The 20381-nt window shown below is 41.5% G+C and overlaps 1 protein-coding gene across 1 annotated transcript in view; it reads right to left on the bottom strand.

Annotated features, from left to right (window-relative positions):
- The window catches only part of FKBP15 (FK506 binding protein 15, 133kDa), an 81272-nt gene extending 72015 nt beyond the window's left edge, over positions 1-9257 (bottom strand). Inside the window, exon 1 of the mRNA XM_006865733.1 lies at positions 8962-9257. Within this exon, the coding sequence (XP_006865795.1) occupies positions 8962-9257 (296 nt within the window). The remainder of the gene's footprint in view (positions 1-8961) is intronic.
- Positions 9258-20381: the final 11124 nt, after the last annotated feature.

Raw genomic sequence — 20381 nt, 5'->3', positions numbered from 1 at the left:
GGAGAAAGATGAGGCTTTCTGCTCCCATAAAGATTTACAGCCTCGGAAACCCTGTACAGGGTCGCTATGAGTCAGAACCGACTCCACATAACAACAACAACAACATGCCACCTTTTTGTAGAGTCCTGGTATGGTACTGTAGGATAAGCACAGGACTGCTAACTGCAGATCCGCAGTTCACACCCACCAGTTGCTTCTGGAAAACCCTATACATGGTTGCTATGAGTCAGAACCAACTCAAAGGCACTTTAACAACATGCCACTTTTAAAAACTGACAGTCTGTTCCTTTTTAAGTACATGCTTTCTTTGGCTTCTATGAATTTATCTGCAATGTTGGGGATTGGGTTGGCCCAAAGAAGATATTAACAAATTCTAATATGATCCCTCACCTGTTTTCTTTCCATCTCTCTGGCTTCTCATTTAACTGTTCAGGTCCCCAAGGTTTCAAACTCTCTCTCCCTAAACAACACCATCTATTTATCTTGATATCAAGCGCTATGCAAAAGCTAATGGTACTCAAATCTGTATCCTGAGCCCAGCACTTGTCCCTGAGTGTCAGAGCACACAGATATTTCACAGGCAACACAAATGCAGTATGTCCAAATGAGAACCCATATCCTCCAAACCCTACTGCCCCAGCAAAACTTGTCTTCTGTGCTCCCTCTCTTGGTGAAACTTCTTTAAATATCCTCAAGACCACCCCTTTCAGTAGGATTCACAGGACTGGGAATATAGCTATACTCATGGCTAAAACTCATTACAAAGGGTACTAAGCAAAATAATGCGCTGGACTGCAAAATTTGTTTGAACCGCAAAATTGGCGGTTCAAGCTCATCAGTTGTTCCTTGGAAATCCTATGCAGGGTCGCTATGGGTTAGAACTGACTCCACAGCACTTAATAGCAAAAACATGGCTAAAACTCATTACAAAGGATACAAAGCAAAACCAGCAAAGGGAAAAGGTACATGGAGAAAGTAGGTACAAGTTACCAAAAGTCAACTCCCAGTGAAGTCCCACAAGACATGCTTAATGACTCAAGCAATGCATTGTAACAGCATGTGTAAAGTGTGGCCTACCAGGGAAGCTCACTAGACACTCAGTGCCCAAGGCTTTTACTGGGGGCTGGACCTGAAGAAAAGCAAGGGTTCAGTATAAACCATTCCTCTGAATAAAAGGTTTAGTTAGGCATAGTGAGCAATTCATTTAAAGAAAGCTTTACACCAACCTGGTAATTGCTTACCAAATTCCTAGATGCCAGTCAAAGGTCAGTCTTGCTGGCAACCTTCCTAAGTCTCAGCCTCAGGCCTCCTATATTTTCTCTTTTTTTTACACATTCACAAGCCAAACTGAAACCTGGACATAATCCTTGACTTTTTCCTCCTGGTGTTCATACCCAAACCTCAAGCCCATTTGATTTTACTTCCTAAATACTTCTCAAATCCCTTCATTCTTCCCCACCCTCATCACTACTTCCCTATGTCAAGCTGCCAACATGGATCTAGTCTGAATTACTGCAAGCTCCAGACTCTTCTCCCTGTTTTAAATGTTGCCTGTTTCTTTCTTTCTTTCTTTTTATGCAGATACATGTATACTTATTTTGATACAAATGAGAACATCTCAGGAACTTGCTTTTTACAATTCAAAACAATGTTGCCTGTTTCTTAACTATGTTTCTCCTCTGTACCTAGTGATCTTTCCCAAAACTAACTTTGCCTTCATCTTTTCCTTGCTAAAATCCTAAAGACACCTCAATACTCCCAGACAAACACCCAAGACCCACAAGACAAGTTTAAAAGGCCCGTCAGGACTTCAATTCTCCAGTTTTATAGCTGGTCATTTCTCATCTCCACTATAAGCTATATACACTGAATTTTTAATTTCTCAGATAAGGCAAGACTTTTCTAATCTTCATTCGACTTACTAGTATCCCTGCCTGAAACTTTCTTCCTATCTCCTTCCACTAGAAGCTGTCTATGTTAAATGATCTTCCTAGAGACTATCATTTGTTGTTGCTGTTAAGTGTCATTGAGTTGGCCGATGCTGTGTGGGGTTTCCGAGGCTGTTAAAACTTTAGGGATCAGAAAGCCTCATCTTTCTTCCACAGAACAGCTAGTAGTTTCAAACTGCTGACCTTGAGGTTAACAGCCCAACTCTTAACTACCACACTACCAGAACTCCTTAGAAACTACCATATACCCTGTTTCATTTAATCATAAATCTAATTATTGAGTGGAAAGAATGAGTTAGCTGCTGTCGAATCAGCCTCAAACTCATAGCATCTCCCTGTGTTACAAAGTAGAACTACTCCATAGTTTTCTTGGCTATGATTTTTAGAGAAACTGTTCACTAGGCCTTTCTCCCATGAGTGGGTTTAAACTGCCAACCTTTGGGTTACCAGTCAATCATCAACCACTTGCAAAACCAAGACTCCTTGGTAAAATGGGGTGTTATTGTTGTTAAATATTGTCGAGTTGGTTCCCACTCATAGTGACCCTGTATAGGGTTTCCGAGGAGCCGCTGGTAACCTTAACCGCTGACTCTGTGGTTCAAACCAACTTAGCCTTCCAGTGCATTAATCCACAGCGCCACACGAGTACTCCGAAAGAATGGGTAGGGAACAGAAAAAGACAAACCCAAATTTTTGGCTGAGAAAACTATTCACAAACTATTAAGTAAAGGAGCTCTGGTAGCGTAGTGGTTACGAATCGGGCTGCTAATCTCAAGGTCAGCAGTTTGAAACTATCAGCTGTTCCGCAAGAGAAAGATGAGGTTTTCTGCTTCCGTAAAGATTTACAGCCTTGGAAACGCTGTACAGGGAGGGTCGCTATGAGTTGGAACCGACTCCACAGTACATAACAACAACAACAAGTGATGGGAATGAACACTTATCTGGTTGCTGATAATAGAATAAGCTCTTGCAACTTTAACAGATAGAAGGCCAGCAACTGAGGTGGAGCCCAGGATTCGCAAAAAGATGACTGGGGGTGGGGGTGGGGGGTAGTATATTGCAGTTTACTAAACAATGAACTTGGATCAACTATCAACACTCGTGGAAGCAGCAGTCAAGAGATCAAATGACGTATTGCATTGGGAAAATCTGCTGCATAGGAACTTTTTCAAGTATTGAAGAGCAGAGATGTCAGCTTGAGGACTAAAGTGCGCCTGACCCATGCCATGGTGTTTTCAATAGCCTCATATAGATGCAAAAGCTGGACAGTGAATAAGGAAGATCGTAGAAGAATTGATGCCTTTGAGTTGTGGTGTTGGAAGAGAATACTGAAAGTGCCATGGACTGCCAAAAGAACCAATAGATCTGTTTTGGAAGAAGTGCAGCCAGAGTGCTCCTTGGAGGCCAGGGTGGCTAAGCTTTGTGTCTCATACTTTGGACATATTATCCGGAGGAAACAGTCGCTGGAAAAGGATGTCATGCTGGGTAAGGTGGAGGGTCAGAGAAAAAGGGGAAGACCCCTAACGAGATGGATTGGCTAGGTGGCATCATTGATGGACTCAAGTGTGGCAGTGGTAGTGAGGTTGGTCCAGGATCGGACATTGTTTCGTTCTGCTGTGCATGGGATCGCTATGAGTCGGTTCTGACTCGATGTCACCTGACAACAACAACAAAAAATGAACTAGCAACTCCTGTGGGTCTTTTCATAACCCTGTTCCTTGTAAGAAACTGCATAATGAACCGAATTTTAGCCAGAACACTTTGTACAAAATGTATGTTCAAAGTACTGGAGCAAAACTATATCTGGGCTAGGCTGATGTTCAAGTTAGCACAAATTTAGAATGCTTTTTCTTTCAAAAGGAAAATTTTTACTGTAGTATACTTTTACCTTTTTACTGTAAAATGGGTGAAGGTTTACAGAACAGATCATCAATTTTACATTCAACAATTTATACACATTTGTTTCATCTCCTGTATTGTAATCTTTCAGTGTGGCATCCCTAGTCCTTCTTCCTCCCTGTGCTTCCTCTTTCCACTCCTCCTTCTTTCTTACCTTCTGAATTTTGTCCTTGGCTAAATATTTTTTGCCACCAAGGAGCCCTGATGGCACAGTGGTTAAGCATTTGACTGCTAACATGACGGTCAGCAGTTCAAACCCACCAGCTGTTCTGCCGGAAAAAAGATGCAGCAGTCTACTTCTGTCATGAATTGGATTGTGTCCCCCGACTCCAAATACATGTCAGCTTGTCTGGACTATGATTCTCAGTGGTTTAGCAGTTATATAATGATGTGATCAAGCCTCATGATGTGATCTAATGTGATCAGGCACTCATTTGTAAGGAGATTAAGGTGGGATGCAACACCCTTACTCAGGTCACATCCCTGAACCCATGTTAGGGAACTAAGTCTGTGGCCTGCTTTGCCTCATATCTTACAAGAAAGCGAGTAGAGGAGGGGCTTGATTCGTGCCAAGAAAGAAGAGGTATAAGTGGGGTGTATATTTTGGACCTGGAGACCCTGTCTTGAGAAGCATCTAGACCCGGGCGAAGATTGACACCAAGACACATGGAAACCGCCAAGGAATCCAGGGCCCAAGATGTTGAAAGTAGACAAGGAATTCCCTTCAGAGTAGAAACAGAAAGCCTTCCTCTAGGGCTAAAACCCTGAATTCAGTTTCTGAGAAAATAAATTTTTGTTAACTCCATCTACCTGCGGTATTTCTCTTATAGCAGCACTGTTGTTGTTGTTAAGGGCCATCAAGTTGGTTCCAACTCATAGCGACCCTGTATAAAGTTTCCTAGGAGTAGCTGGTGAGTTTGAACCACTGACCTTGCAGTTAGTCATCCAGTGCTTATGCTACAGTACCACACCAGGACTCCATTAGGTAACTAAAGTCAGGGCAACCAAAGACTTTCTTATATTTCTTTATGGCTGCTGTTTACAGACCCACTCAAGTTCCCATCTTTAAAGTAGTTCATCTTTTTCAAAAAGCACTAACACTTCTATGTCTATTATGCTTAAATATCCTAAATGAAATCAAGTAAGCTATATATTTCAGTCAAGGCATTTGAAACTTAATAAGTAAGCATAGTTAGGGAGCAGTGAGTTTATGGTAATAGAAATAATTCAAAAAAGGAGGGTGAAAATGACTGCACAATTCAAAAAAATGTAATCAATATCACCAAAATATATATAGAAACTATGGTATTGGTATATATAGATGCATATTTTTATTGTGGCAGGGTTGAAAGTTTACAAAGCAAATTGGTTTTCCATTCAACCATTTATAGGCATTTTGTTTTGTGACACTGGTTGCATTCCTTTCAATAGAACAGCACTCTTCCCTCTTCATCCTGGGTTTCCTGTTTCCATTCACCCTCCTTTCCTGCCCCTTCCTGCCTTTGCAGCTTTGTTTTGAGGAAAATGATGCACTTTTGGTCACATTTGACTGATTATTCTGAGGAATATATTCCTCCCTGATTTTATTATTCACATTATGGACCTATCCATGGTTGGTCCTCAAGGGTAGGTTCTGGTTCTGGCTTGATGGGAGTCAAAGGGCCTGAGTCCTGGTATGGCACTGTGGGTTAATGTGCCAGACTGCAAAGCTGTTTGAATTGCAAGGTTGTCCGTTCAAGCTCTCCTTGGAAATCCTATACAGGGTCACTATGGGTTGGAACTGATTCAACGGCACTTAACAACAACAACCAGTCGGAAACCCTACATAAGGTTGCTCTGAGTCAGAACCTACTTGACAGCACTTAATAACATAACAGTCCGTATCTGGAGTTCTGGTGTGATAAGCACTGGACTGCTAACCCTAAGTCAGAGGTTCAAATGCACCAGCAGTTCCTTGGAAACGCTATAGGTCGCTATGAGTTGGAACTGACTCAACAGCACTTAAAACACAACCAATCACGGTAAGATCAATAAGCCTGATTTTTCTTGTAAGTTTGAATTTATTTCTACATTTTTTTCTACTCTGTTTAGGACCTTCTATTGTGATGCTTATCAGAGCGGTCAGTAGTAGTAGCTGGAAACCACCTAGTTCTTCTGGTCTCAGGGAAGTGGGGGCCGTCATTCACGTGGTTTGTAATCCTTTAGACCGTTTCCTTGCAACTTTGATTTTCTTCATGCTTCTTTGCTCCAAGTGGGGAGAGACCAACAGTTGCATGTTAAATGAGCACTCACAAGCTTTTAAGACCCCATTCACTATGGATGGGTATGTTTTTCTGTGTATATTCTCAGCAAGATACATTATCAAAAATTTAAAATATGTAAGTATATTTACAGTAAATTACAGTTATGCAATATATAAGACTATATGCTGCATTGGCTTATGAAAGCATAACATTTAAAGGAAGGAAAAGAATTTCAATCATAAAAGAGGAACTGAGAGGTAGCTGTAGTATTCATTGTCATATGTTTTACTTCCTTAGATAAAACCAAGGAAGGAATTGCTAAACTTTGTATATTCTCAATTTTAAATTTGATTTGGTTTTCCTGGCTATTGCTAGAGGGAAAGTAAATGATCTGTTTAACCTTCTTTGCTAAGCTTCTTATCATCAAACTGGGTATTATCTACATCTAAAGCACAATCATTTGCTTAGAATTAAAATGCTTGTTTCTTAATGAGGCTACTCAGAAAACAGCATAGTTGAGCCACCAAGAACTTATCTTAGGCCAGGAATCTGGAAAGAGCACATAATTGTCATTATCTACCCTGTAACTTTGAGTCAGCAGTGGACTGCTTGCCTTAACATTCCCTCCCAGCCTTCCTTTCCTACCTAATTAAGAATGTATATGTAAAATATACCCTAGAAACTTTCAAAAGATCTAATACACAATGTAGGCAACAGGTTTATATAGAAAAGAACTAATTGAAGAGGTGAGCACACAGTCAAAAGCTGCAGGAAGGTTGATGTGTGGAAACTTGTGAACATTATGGGTGGAACAGGGAAGAATGGAACTAAAGCACAGTTTAATTTTGAAATAACTGAGCAACTAAAATAACTCAAAGTGCACAAAGTGGAACTAAGTGGATGTAGGCCATGTAAAGTGGGGTGGGTGAGGTAGAGTTGCAGCAGAACATTAAGAGTGAAAAGAAAACTTAAGAAGTTATAATGTGGGCTGTTGTTAAGTGTCAGCAAGTCAGTTCCAACTCATAGCAAGCCTATACAGGAAGTCCAAGAGTAGCTGGTGGGTTTGAATTGCCAACTTTGTGGTTGCTATCCTACAGCGCACACCAGGGCTCAATATGGGACTAGTCACAGTATAAATCAAACCATTCTATTTAAAACCAAAAGCAAACCAGTATCATTCATGCAATGGACTTTTTAACAGGATTGGAAGCAACTTAAGAGGAGGCACAGCAGCTTCATCATCTTTGGAATTCCTTAACAGTTAGTATAATGATGGACATACACATAGTTGTTGCATTCTTTCATTTTTCAGCATGTACACATATATAAGAGCAGAGTTTGACAGCTCAAGAGTTTGTTGTTGTTGTTGTTAAGTGCCCTCGAGTTGATTCCAACCCATAACAACCATATATAGCGTTTCCAAGGAACAGCTGGTGAACTTGAACCACAATCTTGCAGTTCAAATGACTTTACAATCTGATGCATTAGCCCACCGCACCACACCAGGACTCCAGCTCAAGAGTTTGTTATTGTTATGTGCCATCAAGTCAGTTCCAACCCAGAGTGACCCTGAACAGGGTTTCCAAGGCTATAAATCTTTACAGGAGCAGAAAGCCTCATCTTTCTCCCACGGAGCAGCTGGTAGTTTCAAACTGCTGACTTTGCGGTTCGCAGCCCGATTTGTAACCACTAAGCTACCAGAGCTCCTTAGCTCAAGAGTTTAGAGGAAGTCAAATTGTTCGCTGACCCAGGGAGGAGGGTAACTGTCTACTGGAAGAGACAAAGTGATCCTACTTTGGAGACTCCAATCCCGAGTAGCTGATAAGGCCAAGGTTTGGGGGTTAGAGAAAGCAACCACGGCTTCTTACATTGGTTTCAAGCTTTAGAGGCGCTGTGCACTGGACTCCAAGGTTGGCAGTTCAAATTCACCAGCTGTTCCTTGGAAATTCTATACATGGTCACTGTGTGTTGGAACACAGGGCACTTAACAACAATAGTGTCTCAGGTATTTTTCATTCAAAGGGCACTTCTTGAGCATTCACCATGTGCCAGGTGATGGGCTCTAGGCAGAGATGAGGAACACAAGCAATCTGTGTTCTGTCAGGGCTCATAATCTAATGAGGGGTCCAGCAAAGAAGCAATTATGGCTTGATGTGTAAGGATAATGGCAAACACACCTAGCTGTGGGAATAAAGAAAAGAAAGCACTTTATTCTGTCGGGAAAGCACTTTATTCTGTCGGGGCCGTGGGAATAGGGAAAGCATCAAAAACAGTGACATTCAAGATGGCCTTAGAAGGAAGCTGGATATGGATCTGGACCTGATCTGTCAAAGCCTAGTTCTCAACTTTCACTGCCTTGTCCACGGAGTCTCCTGTGTGGCCCTAACTGACTCCTAGAAAAACCATGAGGCAAACATCGTCATTTACAACCGCCCCTATTTCACAGAGGGAGGAACTACAGTTCTAGAATGAGAAACTAAAATGTGAGCCCTAGCGTCCTACTGTGATTTAGGTGTGCTGAGTGTAGACCCCAGCTCTTAGCTCAGTACAGTTCTGCCTGAATTCTGAGGGATGTGTTAAGGTCCCTGAGTTGGTTCGACTCATAGGGTTTCCGGGGCTGTACATCTCTGTGGGAGCAGAGTCTCATCTTTCTCCCGCAGAGCTACCAAAGAGCTCGAACCGCCGACCTTGTGGGTCGCAATCAAGACCTTATTCCAGAGTTACCGTACTCCCTTCTGAGAGGTACACAACAGAATATAGTAAGGATCTGGATCCGGAAGTTGGGAAAAGGCCGGAGGAGATCGACCCCTACAACCATCTGCCGGGTTCTCTCAGCCGGATCTACCGGTCCACGCCTCGCAATCACTCACCCGCCACTGGGCGAGAGGAAATCGGTGTCGTCCTCATCACTTGCACCGAACATCGCGCTGGCGTTCGCCCGGCTACGGAGAAGCAGTCGGAATTTTTCAAAGGTGTCACTCCGTCGTCGTAAAATGCCGCGGTCTCGTGCTGCTTTCCGGCAAGGAGGACTGTCGCAGATCTGGAGGAGCCTAGGTTCTGGAGAAGGTGGAGCAAAGACAAATGGGAGGATTCCTCGGGCACGCGCGCCGCGTGACGTAAGACCTTTCCCAGGCCGCAGAGGTGGTGGAGCTCCAAAATTCTGCATAAGGATTGGTTGACGGGATAGGGGGCGGGGCCGGGGCTGGAATCGGCGGCTTCGGTGGCGGTCGTGGACACGTCGATCCGGGCAGAGCTGGAGGGGGCTTCTGAGGAGTCGTGAGGGTTTACGGACTAAGGTTCTCTGAGGAAGCGTCAGTGGCGGGACTGGACCTGGGAAGGTAAGGCCTTCTCTGCTCTTTTTCGTAACCTTGGCGTGGACCCTGTACCTTCCAAGACGAGGACCCTCCTCGCTACTCTTCTCTGCGGAGAAAGGGCCCAGGACTGGAAACCTGGAGACCTGAACTCCTGGCCTGACCCCCGCTGTGACATACTGGATTGACCTTGGGGCAGGGTGCTCAGTGCCTTAGTTTCTCATCTATCAAACTAGCCTGATGATCCCCTTGCCCTCTGTCTCCGACCTCGTTATTTGTTCAACAGTGATTTTTGTCCAGCGCTTCCCAGTAGGGGGTGGTCACGAAGTTTTTAGACTTTAGAGGTCATCGAATTCAATCCTGGTGTCCTCATAATCTCAGGGTTTGCAGCAAAAGGAGCAAATAGGACACCAGAAAGTAAAGTGCTGAACTCTTTGTCCCTTGTTTCAGGATTTAGTAAATTGATGACCAGGAACCTTACCAGCCTTTAAGCATTGTGTGCCTTTATGGAGAGGTTAGTTACTGTGAGATTGGTACACACCATCAGAGAAGTCCCCTTTCTGTCTAGTCCCCACATAATCTCTAGCAGTTGAGGTGCTGTGGAACTGGAGTATTCAGTCTGGGGGTGTGGTGGGGGGTGTGGTGGTGAAACTTTGGAGACTGAAAATCCCCGGCCCCAATCTTGGCCTGGGTTTTGCTGAATCTTCTTGCCACCGTCCCTAAGTCAACATCAGTTGTTTCCGTCTCCTGCACCTCCAGTTTCCACCCACCCTGTGTCTTACATAAATATTTCTTTAGTTAACGAAGTTAAATTCTTGGAACAATCGCAGGGTGAACCTGACGTAGGTATGCTGTGGATCAGTAGGTAGTGTCTTGGAGTCGTGTCCAGTTCCACAGATCTCACTGGAGTGCTTTTACTTACTTGAGGCTCCCTCACTACAGGTGTCCCTGACCTGAATGAAGGTTTTAATCTGAAGGTTTGAAATTGAAATGAAGTGATTACCATTCCTTCCCAGAGAACTTTGTACCTGAAGGCACTTTCTATGTTGCAGGAACGACCGTATTTGATGAGCAAGGCAACTTGATTCATTTTGTTGTCTTCTGTGCCGTCTTTTTTCAAAAAGTAAAAATAAAACACAGTTGCTGTCAAGTTGATTCTGACTTCATGGTGACTCTATATATGTCAGAGTAGAACTGGGGCTCTATAGGGTTGTTTTGTTTTGTTGTCTTTTAATGTGAATTGAATGAAGATTTACAGCGCAGGTCATAAGTTTTACTTTCAACAAATCACACACTTTGTTGTTTTCTCCATAGGGTTTTCAAGGACTAATTTTTCCAAAGTAGATAACCAGACCTTTTTTCTGAGGTTCCTTTAGGTGGACTTGAATCTCTAACCTTTTGGTTAGCAACAGAGTACATTAACCATTTACACCATCTAGGGACTCCCTACCCTTAATAAAACCCACTGAGTTGATTCCAACTCATGGCAACTCTGTGTTACGTAAGAGTTGAACAACCCATAGGGTTTTCTTGGCTGTGATCTTTATGGAAGCAGGTCACCTGAGGCCTTTGTTCAACAACTTCGCTGGATGCATTCATAAATCTGATCACAAACCGCTCTTGTCATCCAGAGACCTTTATCTATAACTGGTGGTTGTGTGTCATTGAGTCGGTCCCAACTCATAGCAACCCTGTGTAGGGTTTCTGAGGCTGTTAATCTTTACAGGAGTAGAAAGCCTCATCTTCCTCCCACAGAGCAGTTGGCAGATTTGAACTGCTGACCTTGCAGTTAGTAGCCCAACTTGTAACCCACTAATAGGTTCTTTTTAATTCGTTGTTAGATTGAATAATGTAATTTATTCTGTTCATTTATTCCTTATTATTATTAAGTGCCTTCGAGTCATTCTGACTTATAACAACCCTGTATAGGGTTTACGGGGAATGATTGGTAGATTTGAACTGCCGACTTTACAGTTAGCAGTCCATCTGTTGTTGTTGTTAAGTGCTTTCATGTTAGTTTCAACCCATAGCGATCTTGTATAGGGTTTGAACTTGTGGTTCAAACCAATTTTGTATTCCAGCACATTAACCCACAGCATCACACCAGGCACACAACCACTACCTACCACCACCACACCAGGACTCCAGCAATCCAGTACTTATCCTATAGTGTCACTAACGTATTCCTTTGTTGTTGTTAAGTGTTGTCCAGTCGGTTCCGACTCATACCAACCCTGTATAGTGTTTCCAAGGAGCTGCTGGTGAGTTTGAACTGCCAATCTTGCAGTCTAGTGCATATCTTACAGTACCACCCATTGCCTTTTATAGATAGTTTCCAGAAAGATAAAAATGTTATACCAGTTGGGAACTGCCTTGGTTGATTAATCTCTTTTGTTAATTGAAGGTGAGTTCACTATTGTCTAAAAGTAGCATAGTGGTTACAAATCGGGCTGCGAACCTTAAGGTCAGCAGTTCAAAACTGCCAGCCACTCCACAGAAGAAAGATGAGGCTTTCTGCTCCCATAATTTACAGCCTCGCCCTGTTCAGGGTCGCTATGAGTCAGAACCGACTCGACGGTGCTTAACAACAACAAAAGGAGCTCTGATAGCGAAGTGGTTATGAATCGGGCTGCTAACCTCAAGGTCAGCAGTTCGAAACTACCAGCCGTTCCACGGGAGAAAGATGAAGCTTTCTGCCCCCATAAAGATTCACAGCCTTGGAAACCCTGTGCAGGGTCTCTATGCGTCAGAACCGACTCCACAGTACTTAACAACAACAACAGCAAAGCTCTAAGGGAGAAGGGAATAGGATAGCTGGAAATATTTTATGTAACTATAATATTTTTGAAGTCCTGTTGTGGTGCTGTAGGAAAAGCACTAGACTGCTAATTGTAAGGTTGGTGGTTCAAACCCACCAGCTGCTCTTCAGAAACCCTATACAGAGTCAATATGAGTTGGAACCAAACTTGACAGCATTTAACAATAACAACAACAACCTGATATTTATAAATAAATTATTTCTCTGTTAAACTGAAGGTTAGTGTCATTAGTTTGCTTTTTGTGTATATTTTACAGATTAAGATGGATAGAGCAGTAAGGCTGACAGTGAGAAAACAATGATGGAATTGGAATCTAAGGACTAGACCTAGAACCTGTTACACAGTAGCTCTGGTTAGAATGTGAATTTGGCTGCCTCTTAGGGGAACTGGATAAGTCACATGTATGTCCCTTTTTAACCTCTCTCTTGGACTCAAGTTCAGCACTGAAACATTTGATTATTGCTTAAAAAAAAAGCTACAGGAGCATTTGAGCACTTTTTTTTTTTTCCAAGTTAATTCTGATTCGTGGTGAACCCATGTGTGCCACAGTAGAACTGTGAATACTTACTTTGCATTCTTGAATGAGGACATTTTAACCAAGAGGTTTTCTTCCCTGTATCTTTTGGATTTGGTGTTTACATTGAGAATTTAAGATGAACTTTAAGTAACCTTTTACAAAGGCCAAACCAAACCAAACCAAACCCTTCAAGTCAATTCCAACTGATAGCAACCATATAGAATGGAGTGTAAATGCCCCATAGAATTTCTCAAGTAAATATTTATGGAAGCAGATTGCCACATCTCTCTCCAGCAGAGTGGCTGGGTGGGTTCAAACTTCCAACCTTTTGGTTGGCAGCCAATCACTTAGAACACTGTGCCACTAGGACTCTTTTTCCCTAGACAGGGTTACCAAAATCTGGATCAACCTTTTTGGTAATTGTTATTAAGTGTTGTCGAGTTGGTTCCGACCCACAGCGACCCTTTATAGGGTTTCCAAGGAGCAGCTGCTGTGCTTGAACTGCCAACCTTTGGGTTCAAACTGACTTTGCAGTCCAGTGCATTAGCGTAGGTATCATAAACCAGATCATCATTGTTAGAACACTGTTACTGGCTCAGGTTGGCAGCATGAGACAGGGAAAGATGGCCACCAATTTTTCTCACTCAGTCTTTCCTTTCTGGCTGTGAACTGTAGGATCGGGTGCATCTGAAAACCCACTGTCTTGATTCAGAATATCTTTAGTTTGGTACGAGTGGACTTATAGTGGAAATTCAAATGGAGATCTGAATTTTCATCATAGCCCTGTTTCTAACTCCAAGTTTGAACCAAGCTACCAAAGCATTTTATGAAATAATTGGATTAGATCCAAACATTTACTGGGGATGTAGTAATTCACTGCCCAAATTAAGAGGCTAAATTTTAAATTGATAATTTTGTATGGTCTGCAAATGATGTTGTAAGTTTTGGCAGAAAAAAAGTTCCCCACCCCTGCTGTATAAGATTTCCAAGGAATTGGTGGTGGGTTTGAACCACCAGCTTGGCAGTTATCAGTTCAGTGCTTATCCTATAGCTGCACACCAGGATTCCAGTTAGTACTGGTGAATGCAATTTAACATTAATAGTTTAAAGCTATAACTAAGTTAGATCATAGGTGTGGTGATAGGGATATGGGGATACAGTGTTCTGTTCACAGAAAGTAGGAGACTATCAGAGTACAATTCAGAAAACATCATCTGAAAACCTACTGTATGTAAGGTATTGGGCTTGGTGTTGCTTGGGATAGAAAAATGAGTAAGTCATTGTTCTTGCTCTCAAAGTATTTACAGTTGAATCATGGGATATTTGAGGTACTATGCACAAATAGCCATAATAAAAGATAGAGCAAAGTAAGCCCTATGTTGTTGTTGTTGCTTAGTGCCGTCATATCAGTTCTGACTCATAGCGATTCTGTTCCAGGGTTTCCGAGGGACAGCTGGTGGATTTGAACCACGAACATTTTAGTTAGCAGTCAGTGCTGATCCTACAGTTCCACATGAGGACTCCATATTGTAGAACTTCAAAGGAAAATACACATACAACTTGGAGCAGTATGTGGGGTTAGATAATGGGCTTGAAGATGAGGATTCTATCTGTAGACGCAAAGAAGTGAGACTCAGTTTGAGGGAACAGCTTTGGCAAAAGCACAAAGGTGAGGGCAGAGGTGTGACAGAAATTGCTGTTGAGACAGTTCTAATTCATGGCAACCCCATGTATATCAGCATAGAACTGCGATCCATAGGGTTTTCAGTGGGTGACTTCCAGAAATAGACTGCCAAGCCTTTCTTCCGAAGCATCTCTGGGTACACTCAAATCTCCAACCTTTTCATTGGTAGCTGAACATGCAAAGTATTTGTACCACCCAGGGACAGAGGCAGAAAACAAATACAAATTTCTCACAAGACAGGAGTTGCCTTCTTTTCTGATACAATTAGGGTTGTTGTTGTTGTTGTTAGGTGCCATCGAGTCAGTTCTGACCCATAGCAACCCTGTATAGGGTTTCCGAGGAGCAGTTGGTGAGCTTGAACCTTGCAGTTCAAACGGCTTTGCAGCCTGGCGCATTAGTAGTTGGTTAACTGAAAAAAAAAGCCCTTTAAAGCAGAGAATCATACAGATATGTTACACACTTGCCATAAGCATTTTATTTTAACTTAATATATAAACATTTTTTTGTCATTCTTTTAATATTAGGCCCTAGTCATCTCTTGGAGTATGGGTGACAGATGTTGATAAACTACAGTGGCTGCCAGTCTCTATAAAGTTTTATTGGAACACAGTCACACTCATTTGTTTATTTTTTATGTCTAAAGTCACTTACAAAGTCATCTGAATATAGACTCTTTCTAGGCTTTTATGAAATCTACTCCTCAGTCTTTTATAATTATCTCTTCCACACCTGGTAGCAGGTATTGTGTATTTGTGTGTGAGTCACCTTTATCCAGTTTTTCATAGACAGGACTACTTAGTTTTCATAGACATGACTTCTAGAAGTCTGTGTAGTACAGTAGTTAATTGCTTAACCTCTGGAGCCAGTCTGCTTTGCTGCTTGTTAACTGTATATGCCTTGAGCAGATTATCCACTTTCCTCGGTTGTAAAATAGAGATAATAATAGTATCCACTTCCTAGGGTCCTTATGAAAATTATAGGAGTTAATAAGCATAACTGCTATAAATTGGTCTGAACCAACACACTAACACCTTTGATAAGCACACAACTCCCCTGGGTTGGAGATGGAAGTGCTGCTCTTGTCATGTGGGAAATTAGTCTAGCCAATCAATTAAGTTGGGTAAGAGAGTTCTGTGGGGTAGTTTACTACAAGTATAAGGCAACCAACAGTATACATAGGGAAGAGTGGCTTACATTGAAAAGGAGTCAGGGCCATATTTATTGTCAAATACATTGAAGCCAAGGTGACAAGTTTATACTTAGTGCAACAGAAAATGGACTTTTTTATTCTAAGATTACATTATTGATGTAAAAAATTCAAATGACTTAGGAGTATAAGAAGTAAAAAAATAAGACGTTCCTTAGCCCCACTCCATGTAAGTAGTCACTTCATTTTTAAGCCTGTAATCTTCAAATCTTTTTCTCTCCCTCTTGTTTGCAACCGGGCTCTACTATTGATACCTTTGTTCCTTGTCTACCAGAAGAGAAGATAATCACCACTGGAAAAGCAAGTATTCACAGTGACAAGATAACTTAAATTATTGGAAAGCGTCAGATAACTATGCCAGCAAAAATTGATAAACCAGGTGTGCTTGGGGAAAAGGTGGAGAGTGGAAAGGTTGTTGAAGCCTACCCTCCCGTGTGCAGCTCTTGGCATAATGAAGCCATTAAAAATAACAAGTTTTCAGTAGTTTCTGACAAATCTTCAAAAGTCTAGCACTTTAGTTAAAATAAGAAGAGTACGTCCAAAGAAATCTTATAGTGGGGACTAGGAAGGAAATACTTTTGAAGTCCATTGCTTTGAGTGATGTAATTTTATGATTTAGGTAACATCCCTAAGCACAGGAGTGGCCCATCCTTAGGAATGCAAAGCCCTGCAGAGAAGGAAAGGGTTATAAAGGGTCCACCCTACCTCTTTTCCTTTACACAATGGCCCCATGCTTTTGTGTACAACCTGCTTTTGTAGGCTAGGGACATTATTGGATACAACATAAGGAGATGGAAGCCTACATTGCAAAAGTAAATAATGAGAAATTATTTGGAGGAAACATATGAAGGGAGCAAAGCTCTGTCAACCAGTGAAATGTTAAAGGATCTTTTTTACCCAGGATGTGTCTTTTCTTAAGTAGACAGAGTTATTATAATACTTGCTGAGTATTTATATAATTTTGAGAATGTTTAGAACACCTTGAATATAGCCATTGATTTTTTTTAAATGAAAGAGGAATGCTGCTAACACTGCAACCAGAGAACCCCATCTTCACCTACCTTTCCAGATCATCCTGTATTAGCCCACACACAGCCTTATCTTAGAACATTTTATACTGTAATTATTTGCATGTTTCCCTCCTGCATAAATGGGTTTCTTGAGGACTGAAATTTACTATAGTACCTTCACTCAATGGTGAAGATTCTGAATTCCTTAGGGTTATATAGCTAATAAGAACCAAATCTAGAATCTAGATCTTCTGATTACTAACCAAGTACTATTTCCACTGCACTGTAGAGCCTCTAAAAAATTCTAGTAGCATAGTGGTTATGAGTTGGGCTGCTAACATCGAGGTTAGCAATTTGAAAATACCAGCTGTTCCATAGGAGAAAGATGAGGCTTTCTGCGCCCCAAAAGATTTACAGCCTCAGAAACCCTATACATAGTCTCTATGAGTCAGAACTGGCTATATGGCTCCATGGCACATAAACCAACCAAACAACAATAGAGCCTCTATCTGAGGCACTAAACAGCTTTTCCCATTTTTGTTTATATTCCATTAATATCTTCAGGGAGCCCTGATGGAGCACTGGTTAAGCTAATCAAAAGGTTGGCAGTATGAACCTACCAGCTGCTCTACAGGAGAAAGATGTGACAGTCTATGTATGTAAAGATTGTTGTTGTTGTTAAGTGCTGTTGAGTAGATTCTGACCCATAGCAACACTCTATAGGGTATCCAAGGAGCAGCTGGTGAGTTTGAACCACCAACCTTGAAGTTCAAAGACTTTGTAGTCTGACACATTCGCCCACAGCGCCACACCACTTTAGAAACTCTATGTGGCAGTTCTGATCTGTTCTATAGTGTCGCTATAAGTCAGAACCAACTCAGTGGCATACAGCACAATACACTTTCAGTAGATTCTACTTTATTAATTAATGTTTTGATGGGACACAACTTCCTGTTACCTTTTATAATATATTTAATTGGACTTTATTACTGAATTAAAAAAAAAACATATTCATTCTTAATATAATACCCAGGCAAATCAGCAATACTATGATTTGTTGTTGCTAGGTGCCATCGAGTTTGTACCGACTCATAGCGACCCTATGTACAACAGAACAAAACACTGCCCAGTCCTGGGCCAACCTCACAATTGTTGACATGCTTGAGCCCATTGATGCTGCCAGTTTGCCAATCCATCTCCCTGGGAGGGATCCTTCTTTTTCTCTGACCCTCCACCTTACCAAACATGATATCTCTTTCTCCCAGCGACTGGTCCCTCCTGACAATATGTCCAAAGTATGAGAGACGAAGTTTGGCCATCCTGGCCTCCAAGGAGCACTCTGGCTGCACTTCTTCCAACACAGATCTGTTTGTTCTTTTGGCAGTCCATGGCACTTTTAATATTCTCCTCCAACACCATAACTCAAAAGCATCAATTCTTCTACAGTTTTCCTTATTCACTGTCCAGCTTTCGCATGCATATGAGGTTACTGAAAATACCATGGCTTGAGTCAGGCGCACCTTAATCCTCAAGTTGATATCTTTGCTCTTCAACACTTTAAAAAGGTCTTGTGCAGCAGATTTGCTGAATGCAATACGTCGTTTGATTTCTTGACTGCTGCTTTCATGAGTGTTGATAGTTGATCCAAGAAGAATGAAGTCCTTGACAACTTCAATCTTTTCTCCATTGATAAGAGTATTGTTTATTGGTCCAGTGGTGAGGATTTTTGTTTTCTTTACTTTCATATGCAATCCATACCAAAGGCTGTGTTCTTTGATCTTCATCAGTAAATGTTTTAAGTTTTCTTCACTTTTAACAAGCAAGGTTGTATCATCTGCATATCGCAAGTTGTTAATGAGCCTTCCTCCAATCCTGATGCCATGTTTTTCTTCATATAACCCAGTTTCTCGTATTATTTGCTCAGCATACAGGTTGAATAAGGATGGTGAAAGAATATGACCCTGTCACACACCTTTCTTAATTTTAAACCATTCAGTGTTTCCATGTTCTGTTCAAACAACTGCCTCTTGGTCCAGATTCCTCATGAGCACAGTTAAGTGTTCCAGAATACTCATACATATTTCGCAATGTTGTCCATAGCGTGTCATGATCCACACAATCGAAAGCCTTTGTGTAGTCAGTAAAGCACAGGTAAACATCTTTCTGATATTCTCTGCTTTCAGCCAAGATCCATCGGATATCAATGATATCCCTCGTTCCACGGCCTCTTCTGAATCTAGCTTGAACCTCTGGAAGTTCTCTGTCAATGTATGCTTACAGCCACTTCTCTGTTACCTTTAGTAAAACTTTACTTGCATAGGATATCAAAGATATTGTCCGATGAGTTCCGATTTCCATTGGGTCACCTCTCTTTGGACTGGGCACAAATATGGATCTCTTCTAATCAATCAGCCAAGTAGTTGTCTTCCAAATTTTTTGGCATAGATGAGTGTCTCCTGTGCTGCCTCACTTTCTTGAAAGATTTCAGTTTTTATTCCATCCATTCCTGGTGCCTTGTTCTTTGCTAATTCCTTCAATGCACCTTGGACTTCTTCCTTCAGTATCATTGGCTCTTGATCATATACTACCTCTTGAAACAATTGAACATCAACCATTTCCTTTTGGTACAGTGACTCTGTGTATTCCTTCCATCTTCTCTTTATGCTTTCTGTGTCATTCAATAATTTGCCCAGAGAATCCTTCAATAACGAAAGTCGAGCCTTGAAGATTTAGAGTTTGAAATCCCATGTAACTAAAGGAAAGTTTAAATAAGAAGAACTTTATCTGTTACAACAAGATTATAATAAGAGGGCATTTAAAGCAATGCTGTGGGAAGGCATATGATTCTGACCAGCCAGTGTTCTTTATGTCAAACTATGTTGTGGGTGATGCCACTGAGTCCAACTCAGAGTGACCTCATGTGACTGAGTAGAACTTCCCCATAGGTTTTTCATGGCTGTGAATTTTATGGATGCAAATCACCAGGTCTTTGGAGCTACTGAATGGATTCAAACTGCCAGCCTTTCAGTGGTTAACCATTTGCACCACCCAGAATGCACTGCCCTTGAGTCAATTCTTATTCACAGTAAATGCATACGGAAGTAGACTGCCTCATCTTTTTCCTAAGGAGCAATTAATGGCAGCCCAAAGCTTATCCCACTGCACTACCAGGGCTCCTTTTGCACCACCAAACCAAACTCACTGCCATCAATCAATTCTGACTCATAATGATCCTATATAAGATTTCCAAGGTTATAAATCTTTACAGGAGCAGAAATCCTTTTCTTTCTGCGACAAAGCAGCTAATGGATTTGAACTGTCAACCTTGTGTTTAGCAGTCCAGTGTTAACACTACAGCACCACAGTGCTCCTTACATCCAACTATAGGACACTGCATACTTTAAGTGACATGAAGGTGAGGCCTATTTGTGAATTAGACATCTCCTTTCAGAGATTATTTTCTCATCTAATAAACAAGCAATATATTATTAATAATGTTTCATACCTATTACACTTTTGAAGTCCTGGTGTGGTGCTGTAGGATAAGCAGTGGACTGCTCCTCTCAGAAACCCTGTACAGGGTCTCTATGAGTTGAACTGACTGAATAGCACTGAACAAGCTACAGCACAGCATTACACTTTAGAATTAGAAAGAACTGTGACATGTTTTATTTGATTCTCACACTCTATATAAGGTTGGCAGGAAGAATATTTTTACATTCATTTTGGAAATGAAAAACTA

This window comes from Chrysochloris asiatica, unplaced genomic scaffold (genome assembly GCF_000296735.1).
Source record: "Chrysochloris asiatica unplaced genomic scaffold, ChrAsi1.0 scaffold00081, whole genome shotgun sequence".
NCBI lineage: Eukaryota > Metazoa > Chordata > Mammalia > Afrosoricida > Chrysochloridae > Chrysochloris > Chrysochloris asiatica.
Note: the sequence above shows the minus strand (reverse complement) of the source record. Positions and strands in the feature narration are given on the sequence as shown.